The sequence below is a fragment of the Heterodontus francisci genome, chromosome 35, assembly GCF_036365525.1.
Source record: "Heterodontus francisci isolate sHetFra1 chromosome 35, sHetFra1.hap1, whole genome shotgun sequence".
NCBI classification, from domain to species: Eukaryota; Metazoa; Chordata; class Chondrichthyes; order Heterodontiformes; family Heterodontidae; genus Heterodontus; species Heterodontus francisci.
Window position 1 is genome coordinate 37,582,110 of NC_090405.1, and position 13,008 is coordinate 37,595,117.

The 13,008-nt window shown below is 46.3% G+C and overlaps 1 protein-coding gene across 2 annotated transcripts in view; it reads right to left on the minus strand.

Annotated features, from left to right (window-relative positions):
* Window positions 1-13,008, minus strand: part of sv2 (synaptic vesicle glycoprotein 2) — an 86,871-nt gene that overhangs the window by 11,585 nt on the left and 62,278 nt on the right. The window contains exons 7-10 of one of the 2 annotated variants that reach the window (XM_068015367.1): window positions 11,121-11,201; window positions 10,948-10,986; window positions 5,516-5,602; window positions 3,174-3,262 (exon numbers count right to left, since the gene is read on the minus strand). In XM_068015367.1, coding sequence (XP_067871468.1) covers window positions 3,174-3,262; window positions 5,516-5,602; window positions 10,948-10,986; window positions 11,121-11,201 — 296 coding nt within the window. The remainder of the gene's footprint in view (window positions 1-3,173; window positions 3,263-5,515; window positions 5,603-10,947; window positions 10,987-11,120; window positions 11,202-13,008) is intronic. The other variant, XM_068015368.1, reaches the window with a different exon arrangement.

Consider the following 13,008-nt stretch of genomic DNA (forward strand, 5'->3'; position numbering starts at 1 on the left):
TGAAAGAATATCGGGAATGGAGGACCAATCTGAAACGAGGAATTAAGAGGGCTAAAAGGGGTCATGAAATATCTTTAGCAAACAGGGTTAAGGAAAATCCCAAAGCCTTTTATTCATATATAAGGAGCAAGAGGGTAACTAGAGAAAGGATTGGCCCACTCAAGGACAAAGGAGGAAAGTTATGTGTGGAGTCAGAGAAAATGGGTGAGATTCTAAACGAGTACTTTGCATCGGTATTCACCGAGGAGAGAGACATGACGGATGTTGAGGTTAGGGACAGATGTTTGATTACTCTAGGTCAAGTCGGCATAAGAAGGGAGGAAGTGTTGGGTATTCTAAAGGGCATTAAGGTGGACAAGTCCCCAGGTCCGGATGGGATCTATCCCAGGTTACTGAGGGAAGCGAGAGAGGAAATAGCTGGGGCCTTAACAGATATCTTTGCAGCATCCTTAAACACGGGTGAGGTCCCGGAGGACTGGAGAATTGCTAATGTTGTCCCCTTGTTTAAGAAGGGTAGCAGGGATAATCCAGGTAATTATAGACCGGTGAGCCTGACGTCAGTGGTAGGGAAGCTGCTGGAGAAGATACTGAGGGATAGGATCTATTCCCATTTGGAAGAAAATGGGCTTATCAGTGATCGGCAACATGGTTTTGTGCAGGGAAGGTCATGTCTAACCAACTTAATAGAATTCTTTGAGGAAGTGACAAAGTTGATTGATGAGGGAAGGGCTGTAGATGTCATATACATGGACTTCAGTAAGGCGTTTGATAAGGTTCCCCATGGTAGGCTGATGGAGAAAGTGAAGGCGCATGGGGTCCAAGGTGTACTAGTTAGATGGATAAAGAACTGGCTGGGCAACAGGAGACAGAGAGTAGCAGTGGAAGGGAGTTTCTCAAAATGGAGACGTGTGACCAGTGGTGTTCCACAGGGATCCGTGCTGGGACTACTGTTGTTTGTGATATACATAAATGATTTGGAGGAAAGTATAGGTGGTCTGATTAGCAAGTTTGCAGACGACACTAAGATTGGTGGAGTAGCAGATAGTGAAGGGGACTGTCAGAGAATACAGCAGAATATAGATAGACTGGAGAGTTGGGCAGAGAAATGGCAGATGGAGTTCAATCAGGGCAAATGCGAGGTGATGCATTTTGGAAGATCCAATTCAAGAGTGAACTATACAGTAAATGGAAAAGTCCTGGGGAAAATTGATGTACAGAGAGATTTGGGTGTTCAGGTCCATTGTTCCCTGAAGGTGGCAACGCAGGTCAATAGAGTGGTCAAGAAGGCATACGGCATGCTTTCCTTCATCGGACGGGGTATTGAGTACAAGAGTTGGCAGGTCATGTTACAGTTGTATAGGACTTCGGTTCGGCCACATTTGGAATACTGCGTGCAGTTCTGGTCGCCACATTACCAAAAGGATGTGGATGCTTTGGAGAGGGTGCAGAGGAGGTTCACCAGCATGTTGCCTGGTATGGAGGGTGCTAGCTATGAAGAGAGGTTGAGTAGATTAGGATTATTTTCATTAGAAAGGCGTAGGTTGAGGGGGGACCTGATTGAGGTGTACAAAATCATGAGAGGTATAGACAAGGTGGATAGCAAGAAGCTTTTTCCCAGAGTGGGGGATTCAATTACTAGGGGTCACGAGTTCAAAGTGAGAGGGGAAAAGTTTAGGGGGGATATGCGTGGAAAGTTCTTTACGCAGAGGGTGGTGGGTGCCTGGAACGCGTTGCCAGCGGAGGTGGTAGATGCGAACACGATAGCGTCTTTTAAGATGTATCTAGACAGATACATGAATGGGCAGGAAGCAAAGAGATACAGACCCTTAGAAAATAGGCGACATGTTTAGGTAGAGGATCTGGATCGGTGCAGGCTTGGAGGGCCGAAGGGCCTGTTCCTGTGCTGTAATTTTCTTTGTTCTTTTTTAATCTTTTCGTCAGTTCTTGCAGCGCGCTGCACTGTGACCAACTATCTGTAAAACCTGGAGTTTCCACCTGGGGATCCCCAGATCCATGAAGACAGACAATTCCCCTCCAAGCTTCTGCCAGTATCGCTCTTCAATTGGTTGGTGACGGAGATACCCAACTGGCAGGAAGTGACAGGTCTCCACTAGGGACCAACTCCTTGACTCCCATGATGAGAGTGAGTGTAACACTCTGAAATACCCTGCATTCAGGCCTATTCTTTTGGTAAACAACTGAAGTAAATCCCAACTGAACCAGATAAGAGAATTCACAAAAGGTTTGACAGCTGCTAATTAGGTTTCATACATCAACAAATAGGTGGTATCGGAACATCTTCATTCATCCACCAGTCTGTATGTCATAAAGACATTTAAGGCCCCTTTAGTGGTTGGAAATGCACATAAAATCTCACCGTTGTGAAGTTAACTTATAGTTTTTGCCACTTGAGGTGGGGTGCACGAAGCTGGGAGCTATCAGCAGGTTTTCAGTAGGAGTACTGAACACTCTGGGGTTGGGTACAGCACAGTCGGCAGGCAATGTGAAGCTCTCTCAACTCTGTCTCAACAACATGCACTGATGTCAGTGCATCGTGGACACCTTTCCTTTGTCAGCCTGCCAATTCAGATTCAGGGCACGTAGCAGAGCTGATTGGACAGTGTGCTTTAATGCTTACTCATTGTATCACCCATGCAACCAGGTATGAACACTCAGAATCCATTCCCTCAGGCTTCCCAAAATAGTGTTTAGGGATGACAGGGGATAAACCTGAATATAACAGGGGTAGACCATGATGTGGGAGAGGGTAAACACTACTATACAGCTAAAAGTAAGATCCTAGGTTGGATTTATGATGAGCGGAGTCTGCTGATCGTCCTGTTTGCAGAAAGAGAGCTTCAATTAGAGAGAAGGAAGAGACTGGATACAGTTTCCTCTCCTGATCACTATCTCGTGAGCCCTCCAGGTGAACACTAGGGCAAGTACATGTGGACACTGGGTAAGGAGAGGCTCAGTCTGGGCTCTGATGCCTCCACCAGTTAACAGCCCGTCAACACTCGCTGTCTAACCTCTCAGATCAAGAATGGCCCCACGGAACTGCTCCCCAGCATAAATCAACGGCTTTTGGAAAGGACAGAAGAAAACTGGCAGAAGAAAGCAATGAACAGAATGCAGCCCAGCTTGCTCAGCGTTCTGGTACCAGTGTGACTCACCCAAATGAGATGCTGAAGAAGATGATGGAGAGAGTAATCGATGTGACTCGCAGTTTACGGGAGAGAAGCTTCCTCATGGGATCTAGTCCCTGAAAATAAAACCAGGGGCTGTTAATAACACCCTTTGATCATGACATGCTTCTGCACTGAAGTCGGTTTCTGAGCTTCAGGAAGGAGCTGTCTTACTTTAAACTAGAGGTTGAGAAGAATTTAACAGAGAGAGAGGATGGAGCCAGTACTATTTGGGGAAAGGATGTTGGGCTGGGGAGATGCACTGAGTGTCCCAGGGATCAGTGCTGGGATCCTACTGCACTGAGTGCCCCAGGGATCAGTGCCGGGATCCTACTGCACTGAGTGCCCCAGGGATCAGTGCCGGGATCCTACTGCACTGAGTGCCCCAGGGATCAGTGCCGGGATCCTACTGCACTGAGTGCCCCAGGGATCAGTGCCGGGATCCTACTGCACTGAGTGCCCCAGGGATCAGTGCCGGGATCCTACTGCACTGAGTGCCCCAGGGATCAGTGCCGGGATCCTACTGCACTGAGTGCCCCAGGGATCAGTGCCGGGATCCTATTATGCTGGAATCCAATTATACTGAGTACCCCAAGGATTAGTGCTGGGATCCTACGGTACATTTCCCCTGTAGTTCTATGACCTCAGGCTACTGACCCACTTGCCAAAGGAAACCATTTCTCTCTCGTTGCTCCATTAAAATCTGTCATAATTTGATTAGATTTCACCGTAACTTTCTAAGGAAAACAATCCTAACTTCTCCAATCTCTCCACATAACTGAAGTCATTCGGCCCTAGTATCATCATCGTGAAGCTCCTCTGCACCCTCTGCAGGGCCTTGACTTCCTTCGTAAAGTGTGGTGTCCAGAATTGTACACGTTACTCCAGCTGAGGCCTAACCAGAGATTTATAAAAGGTTCAGCACAACTTCCTTTGTTTTTGTATTCAATGTCCGTATTTACAATGCTAAGTATCCTATTCACTTTCTTAACCACCTTATCAACTTGCTCTGCCACTTTCAAGGATTGTGAATATGCATCTGCAGATCCCTCTTCTCTTTCATCCCCTCACAATGGGACCATCTACTGCTACTGCCTCTCCATGCTCTTTCTCCCAGCGTGCTTAACTTCACACTTACCCATATTAAATTACATGTCATATGACTGTCTACTTCACCATTCTATGTCTCCTGAAGTCTGTTACTATCCTATTCACTATTTACTACGTTACCAAGTTTTGTATCTTCCGTAAACTTCAAAATTGTACTCCTTATTCCCAATTCCAGGTCATTTTTATTTCAGAAAAGCAATGGTCTGAGTACCGATCCCTGCGGGAGCCCACGGCATACCTTTTTATTATTTGTTTGTGGGATTATGAAAGGATTTGATAAAGTAGATGTAGAGAAGTTACCATTTGTAGGGGAGACCTAAACCAGGGGCCATAAATATGATAGTGACTAATACGTTAAATATGGATTCTTGAACCAGAGAATGGTTAGAATGTGCAACTTGCTACTGCGTGGAGCAGTTAAGGGGAATCGCATAGATGCAATTAAGGGGAAGCTGGATAAACACGTGAGAGAGAAAGGAATAGAAGGGTTCCACTCATCGAGCGAGATGAAGTAGGGTGAGAGGAGGCATAGACCAGTTGGGCCGAATGGCCTGTTTCTGTGCTGTACATTCTATGTAATCTATGCAATCTATGTGGGCGTCGCTGGCCAGGCCAGCATTTATTGCCCATCCCTAATTGCCCTTGAGAAGGTTGTGGTGAGCTGCCTTCTTGAACCGCTGCAGTTCTTGGTCTTCTCTTCAGTCAGAACAACATCTGTTCACCACTATACTCTGCCCCTTATCCCTTATTACGCACCCAAGTTACCGCCATCCCTTTGATATTATGTGCTATTTCCCGAATAAGTCTGTTGCATGGTTGATTAAACATCTTTTAAAAGCCCATAAATACATCTACTGCACTACCCTCATCAACCATCTTTGTTACTTCAAAGAACTCCATCAGGTTAGTCAAACACAATTTGCCATTCACAAATCCATGCTGGCTTATTAACCCATGCTCCAAGGAAGAATTCATTTTGTCCTTGACAATGGCCTCGAGCAGTTTTGCTTTGGCACCTTGCTGTGCACAAATTGGCTGCCACAATTCTGACAGCACAACAGTGACTACACATCAAAAATAATTTATTGGCTGTAAAACCCTTTGGGACATCCTGAGCTCATGAAAGGTACTATCGAAATGCAAGTTTTTTTCTTTCAATGTCTAGGCTTGTCTACAATAAAATGTGACATGCTGGAATAAAAACAGCTGGGAGACAATACCTTAAGTATCTGGTGCTTGAGGCAATCAGCACGACTGTTATAAAATGGTGTGCTTTTCTCAGCGGGAGGGATCACCAGCCGCTGAACCTAGGAATCATAGAAAAATCAAAATCCGCTGTTTGAATTAGACCACAGAATGCAAAATTTCCAAATAATGAGAAAGAGAAAACAAGCTCGCAAGGGAGACAGAGAGAAAGCAGGAGCGAGAGAGGAAGAGAGAGAGAGAGAGAGAGCAGGAATGAGAGAGCAGGAGCGAGAGAGAGAGAACAGGAGAGAGAGAGAGCAGGAGCGAGAGAGAGAGCAGGAGTGAGAGAGAGAGAGAACAGGAGAAAGAGAGCAGGAGTGAGAGAGAGAGAGCAGGAGCAGAGAGAGAGAGAGAACAGGAGCGAGAGAGAGAGAGAGAGCAGGAGTGAGAGAGAAAGAGAAAGAGAGAACAGGAGAAAGAGAGCAGGAGTGAGAGAGAGCAGGAGCGAGAGAGAAAGAGAAAGAGAGAACAGGAGAAAGAGAGCAGGAGCGAGAGAGAGCGAGAGAACAGGAGTGAGAGAGAGAGAGAGAGAACAGGAGTGAGAGACAGAGAGGACAAGAGCAAGAGAGAGAGAGAGAGAGCAAGAGAGAGCAGGAGCGAGAGAGAGCAGGAGTGAGAGAGAGAGAGAGCAGGAGCGAGAGAGAGGAGAGAGCAGGAGCGAGAGAGAGAGAGAGAGAGAGCAGGAGCGAGAGAGAGAAGGAGAGAGAGAGCAGGAACAGAGAGAGAGAGAGAGAGAGAGCAGGAGCAAGAGAAAGAGAGCAAGAGAGAGAGCAGGAGCGAGAGAGAGAGAGAGCAGGAGCGAAAGAGAGAGCAGGAGCAAGAGAAAGAGAGAGCAGGAGCGCCAGCGAGAGAGCGCAAGAGCAAGGGCGAGAGAGAGCAGGAGTGAGAGAGAGAGAGAGCAGAGAGGGAGAGAGAGCAGGAGTGAGCGGGAGCAAGGGCGAGAGAGAGAGCAGCAGTGAGAGAGAGAGAGAGAGCAGGAGCGAGAGAGAGAGCAGGAGCAGGAGCGAGAGAGAGAGAGAGAGCAGGAGCGAGAGAAAGAGAGAGCAGGAGCGAGAGAAAGAGAGAGCAGGAGCGAGAGAAAGAGAGAGCAGGAGCGAGAGAAAGAGAGAGCAGGAGCGAGAGAGAGAGAGAGAGCAGCAGCGAGAGAGAGAGAGCAGGAGCGAGAGAGAGAGAGGAGTGAGAGAGAGAGAGCAGGAGCGAGAGAGAGAGAGGAGTGAGAGAGAGAGAGCAGGAGCGAGAGAGAGAGCAGGAGTGAGAGAGCGAGAGCAGGAACAGAGAGAAAGAACAGGAGAAGAGAGAAAGAGAGAGAACAGGAGAAGAGAGAAAGAGAGAGAACAGGAGAGAGAGAGCAGGAAGAGAGAGAGAGCAGGAAGAGAGAGAGAGAGAGAGCAGGAGAGACAGAGAGAGAGCAAGAGAGAGAGAGAGAGAGAGAGCAGGAGCGAGAAAGAGAGAGAGAGCAGGAGCGAGAGAGAGAGCAGGAGCGAGAGAGAGAGAGAGCAGCAGAAAGAGAGAGCAGGAGCGCCAGCGAGAGAGTAAGAGCGCGAGAGCGAGAGCAGGAGTGAACGAGAGCAAGGGCGAGAGAGAGAGCAGGAGAGAGAGAGAGAGAGAGCAAGAGCATGAGTGAGAGAGCACAAGTGAGAGAGAGCGAGCAGGTGTGCGGGAGAGAGCAGGAGTGAGGGAGAGAGTAGGTCCATGAGAGAGAGAGTGAGCGCAGGAGTGAGTGAGATAGAGCACGAGTGGCAGCTTGTGAGCAGGAGCGTGAGAGAGTGAGCAGGAGTGAGAGAGAGTGAGCAGGAGTGAGAGAGAGAGAGCAGCAGCGAGAGAGAGAGAGCAGGAGTGAGAGAGAGAGCAGGAGCAATAGAGAAAGCACGAGAGAGAGAGTGAGTGCAGGAGCAAGAGAGAGTGCGCAGGAGCGCGAGAGAGAGAGAGAGAGACAGCAGGAGCGAGAGAGAGAGAGAGAGAGTGCAGGAGTGAGAGAGAGAGAATGCAGGAGCGAGAGAGAGAGAGTGCAGGAGCGAGAGAGAGAGAGTGCAGGAGCGAGAGAGAAAGAGTACAGGAGCGAGAGAGAGCGCAGCAGCGAGAGAGCACATGCAGGAGCATGAGAGAGCATGCAGGAGTGCGAGAGAGAGACAGCACCAGCAGGAGAGAGAGAGACAGCAGGAGCGTGCACAAGAGAGAAGAGCAGCTGTTCACGAGAAAGAGAGAGAGAGCAGGAGTGTGAAAGAGAGCAAAAGTGTGAGAGCCCGAGCACAAGAGATAGACAGATAGAAAGAGGGAACAGGAGCATGAGAGGGAACTGGTTTCTTTATAAAACAGCTATTAATTATTCTCTCAATTTGCTTGTGCTGTCACTAGTATGTAATCAGCTTTCAGATGACAACCAAGGTTTCCATTCACTATCTGAGCATTCCTGCTGACACTGTATATCAGTCATTGCACAATCTGGTACTCTTTCTACAAGTCAACAGCGCAGTGTCATAAAACTTTGCTTTAACTGAAACTTGTGCATTCTTTAGATTATAACCTCTATTCTACCTCTCTATGTTCGGAATACTTTTCATTTCACAAGTCTAGATCCAACATCATTTTGCTCCATAACCTTGGTTCCAAATCCTGAAACCATCTCTCACTGACATTCTCTCATAAGAACATAAGAAATAGGAGCATGAGTAGGCTATACAGCCCCTCAAGCCTGCTCCGCCATTCAATATCATGGCTGATGTTCAATTTGTCCTCCCTATTTTCAAATCCCCTGATTCCCAAAAATCTATTGATCTTAGCCTTGAATATACCCAGTGACTGAGCATCCACAATCTTTTGGGGGTAGAGAATTCCAAAGATTCACAACCGTCTGAGTGAAGAGGTTACTCCTCATTAGAGTCCTAAATGGCCGACCCCTTGTCCTGAGATCTAGTTTTAGACTCTCCAGCCTGGAGAAACAACCTCTCGGCATCTAGCCCACCAAGTCCCCTCAGAACCTTATATGTTTCAATCTTCGAAACTCCAAAGAGTATTGGCCCATTCTACTCAATCTCTCCTCATGGGATAACCCTCTTATCCTAGGAATCAATCTGGTGAACCTTTCTTGCACCCCCTCTAAGGCAAATATTTCCTTCCTGAGGTATGGAGACAAAAACTGTACACAGTACTCCAGGTGAAGTCTCAACAAAGCCCTGAACAATGGCGGCAAGATTTCCTTACTCTTGTACTTAAACCCTCTTGCCATAAAGGCCAACGTACCGTTTACCTTCCTAATTGCTTGCTGTACTTGCATGTTAACGTTCTGTATTTCTTGTACAAGGACACCCAAATCCTTCTCAACACCAATATTTAATACAAAAACAAGAAATGCTGGATTCACTCAGCAGGTCTGGCAGCATCTGTGGAAAGAGAAGCAGAGTTAACGTTTCGGGTCAGTGACCCTTCTTCGGAACTGACAAATATTTGTCAGTTCCGAAGAAGGGTCACTGACCCGAAACGTTAACTCTGCTTCTCTTTCCACAGATGCTGCCAGACCTGCTGAGTGAATCCAGCATTTCTTGTTTTTGTTTCAGATTTCCAGCATCCGCAGTATTTTGCTTTTATTATACCAATATTTAATAGTTTCTCCCATTTAAATAATATTCTACTTTTCTATTCTTCCTACCAAAGTCCTGCTCACAGCTTACATTCCCACCTAGTTTTGTATTATCAGCAAGCTTGGATACATTACACTCTGTCCCTTCGTCTAAGTCATTAATATAGATTGTAAATAACTGAGGCGCCAACACTGATCCTTGTGACACCCATAGTAACAGTCTACCAACCTGAAAATGGCCAGTTTATTCTCGTCTGTTTTCTGTCCTTTAACCAATGCTCTTTCCCTAACACCATAATCCCCAATTTTGTACAATCAATTCGCATTGCACCTTATCAAATGCTTTTTGAAAATCCAAATGTACTACATCCACTTTATCTACCCTCAAGAAACCAATAGGATTATCAAACATGATTTCTCTTTCATAAAACCATGTTGATTCTGCCTAATCATCTTATGATTTTCTGAGTGTCCTGAATAATAGATTCCAGCACTTTCCCAACGACTGATGTCAGGCTAACTGGCCTGTAGTTCCCCGTTTTCTCTCTCCCTCTTTTCTTGAATAGCAGTGTTTTATTTGCTAACTTCCAATCCACTAGGACTGTTCCAAAACCTAGGGAATTTTGGAAGATCACAACGAGAGCATCTACTAACTTAGCAGCCACCTCTTTTAGAACCCTAGGATTTAGGCCAGGGGATCTGTCAGTTTTTAGTCCCATTCATTTCTCCAGTACTTTTTCTCTTCTGATACTAATTACTTTAAGTTACTCACTCTCATTAGGACCTTGGTTCCCCACTATATCTAGATGTGTTTTGCATCTTCTACTGTGAAGGCAGATACAAAATATTTGTTTAACATCTCTGTCATTTCCTTATTCCCCATTATCATTTCTCCTGTCTCTGTCTCTAAGGGGCCCACTATATTCTTCCTCTTTACATATTTGTAAAAGCTCGTACAATGTGTTTATTTATATTTCTGGGTAGTCTACTTTCATATTCTATTTTCTCCCTCTATCAGTTTTCGGTCATCCAATGCTGGTTTCTCTAACTCACCCAATTCTCAGGCTTACTACCCCTCTTGGCAATATTATCAGCCTTTTCTTTAAATCTAATACTATTCTTAATCGTAATCCTCTCCATTATCTACTGCCTTGATCCCTTGTAGATCCCACAGTTGGGCATGAAACTCTACCTGAGAAGTCACTAATGATTCATCTACTGTCAGTAACACTTCCTGGATTTCTATTCCATGGATCTGCCTTTCCCTCCCAGCACAATGACAATGCTGCAAGTGTTTGGTCAATTATTACAGATAGATTTTTTACTTGATGAACCCTATTTGAACAATTTTAATTTTATAACAGGCCTTTAGTGAACTGCCCCGATGTCAATCTGAACTGACCAATAGCAACAGTGGTCAAACATCTACCAGCTTCAAACAGATGTGCAAGAAGACTCGCCCTATTTTCTTTCACTTGCTCAAATGCACTCAGTGTCGGCATCAAAAACTCCCAGATTCGGCTATGATATAGTCTCGCTCCAGGCAAAGCTTCTCCACTGTCCCATCACTCAGCCTTGCTCCAATGGTGACACTAAGACACCAATTCTCACCTGCATGTGGCCCGAATCATTGACTATGAATTACAGGCAGTATTTTGTGCTGTGGCTCATTCATTTACAAAACAGTATCCCATCTATTCATTTACACAACGAGCTCCTACAACTCTGATTACACGCTGTAACTGGGAATTTCTTCCTTTCAGGCACAAAGATTTCCGAACCTGTTGGTGTAGTTAGAAATGGTCAAAGGTTCAGCAGGTTAGAGCTTACCTCTGGCAAGAGTTCAGAATCCTGCACAGCCATTAATATCTAAGCAAAAGATAAAAATAGCAGCAGTGTGAGAGAGAGAAAGCCAGACAACTAATGCACAGGAAAAGTACAGAGGGCAGTGTTAAAGTGAATGAAGCCGCAAGTAGGCAGAACAAGAACTGCTGCTCACTTACTGAGAAGGAGTGAGCTGTCCCACGGTGATTCCAGTAAAACATGCGTTTGAAAACACGGAGGGCATCCTCCTCCCGTCCAGCCTGAACGGGGTAAAATAAAGCAGTCAGTTTATTAGATTAATTCCAAACCACCAATCCTCCCAGATAATCCTCCTTCATCTCCAGCCCCTGCCCTCTGCTGAGACCTCCCAACACTCAGACCTTCAGCAACAATAACTAGGGGGCATGTTTTCTTATGTTTCTCTATGTGAGGCATAAGAAGCTTAGGCAGGGGAACCAGTGACCAGGAGCAACCATCCACTTCAAACAACAGTGCTTCAGTCAACCTCACTGCAGCATGTATCGGCACAGCTTCCTGGAGAACTTAGGGAGCGGGTTTGGGGGAAGTGCACTAAGTGAAACTCGGCACCATTGAGCTGGAGAATGGGTAGATGATACAGGAGGAGCAGAAAACAGCTGGTCAGTGGGCGAGATTGCATCCCTCCACAATGGTAACCACAGGGATCCTAATCTCTGCGATCCAGTGTTTAAAGATGCTTTGTAAGGATTAGGAGTCCTTGGAGAACGACGTACCAGCTTTTATCAAACGGCAACCAGTGTGAAGGATACAGCGGCTCACATGAATAGCACCTTCATTGATATTAGTATCCGTTCTAGTTTTCTGATGAAAGGACATCAACCTGAGACCTTAACTCTGTTTCTCTCTCCACATGTGCTGCCAGACTGCTGAGCGTTTCCAGAACTTTCAATTTTTAATTCACATGTATACAGGGTAGAGAGCCTGTAGTGCAACTTAGAACACACAGCAATTCCAGAATCACCTGTAGTAGAGATCACTTTGCACAGGCCTGATTATCAATCTTTGCATTTTTGATGAATACCCAGACTCCCTCCGTATTGACCTTGGATGGTCAAAGTTCTCCCCTTAGACAGGTATTCTGTGGCGAGTAACTCACCTCCTGACTCCCCAATGCCTGTCCAACATCTACAAGGCACAAGTCAGGAGTGTGATGGAATATCCTCCACTTGCCTGGATGGGTGCAGCTCCAACAGCACTCAAGAAGCTTGACACCACCCAGGACAAAGCAGTGTGTACAATCTACAAGATGCGCTGCAGCAACTCACCAAGGCTCCTTTGACAGCACTTTCCAAACCTGCGACCTCTACCACCTAGAAGGACAAAGGCAGCAAATGCATGGGAACACCACCACTTGCAAGTTCCCCTCCAAGCCACACACCATCCTGACTTGGAACTATATCGCCGTTTCTTCATGGTCGCTGGATCAAAATCCTGGAACTCCCTTCCTAACAGCATTGTGGGTATACCTACCCTACATGGACTGCAGCGGTTCAAGAAGGCAGCTCACCACCACCTTCTCAAGGGCAATTAGGGATGGGCAACAAATGCTGTCCTAGCCAGCGATGCCCACATCCCATGAAAGAATAAAAGGTGGCGGTCTGGCTGCAGAGATGGGATGAATGCAAGCTTTCTCTATTATCCATGTCTAAGTTGGAGCATTGTGATTACCCTGCTCCCTGTTCCCCACTAATTCTGTTCAGAAGTTGGTTGCTAGGAGATGCGCATGCGAGGTTGACTTCCTCTGACTTCTCCCATCATTATGCTGGGGAACCATCTCCCGACAGAAAAACATTTTTACCATTTAGCCAACCCTCTCCAATGCCTTCAATGCACACAGCACCAGTCCCCTGTACTAGCCTAGAAAGAGCCAGAGGCATAACTGTTCACTGCTAAAGTGTCTTTCACTGGGTGCCTTCCGTGGAGTTAGGCCGGATCTAATAAAACCCGATAATCATCTCCCTGTTGAATCGAAGCCTCTGCAAGCAGCATTTCTTAGACAAGTCCAGATGCCTCTGCTGTTGCTGATGG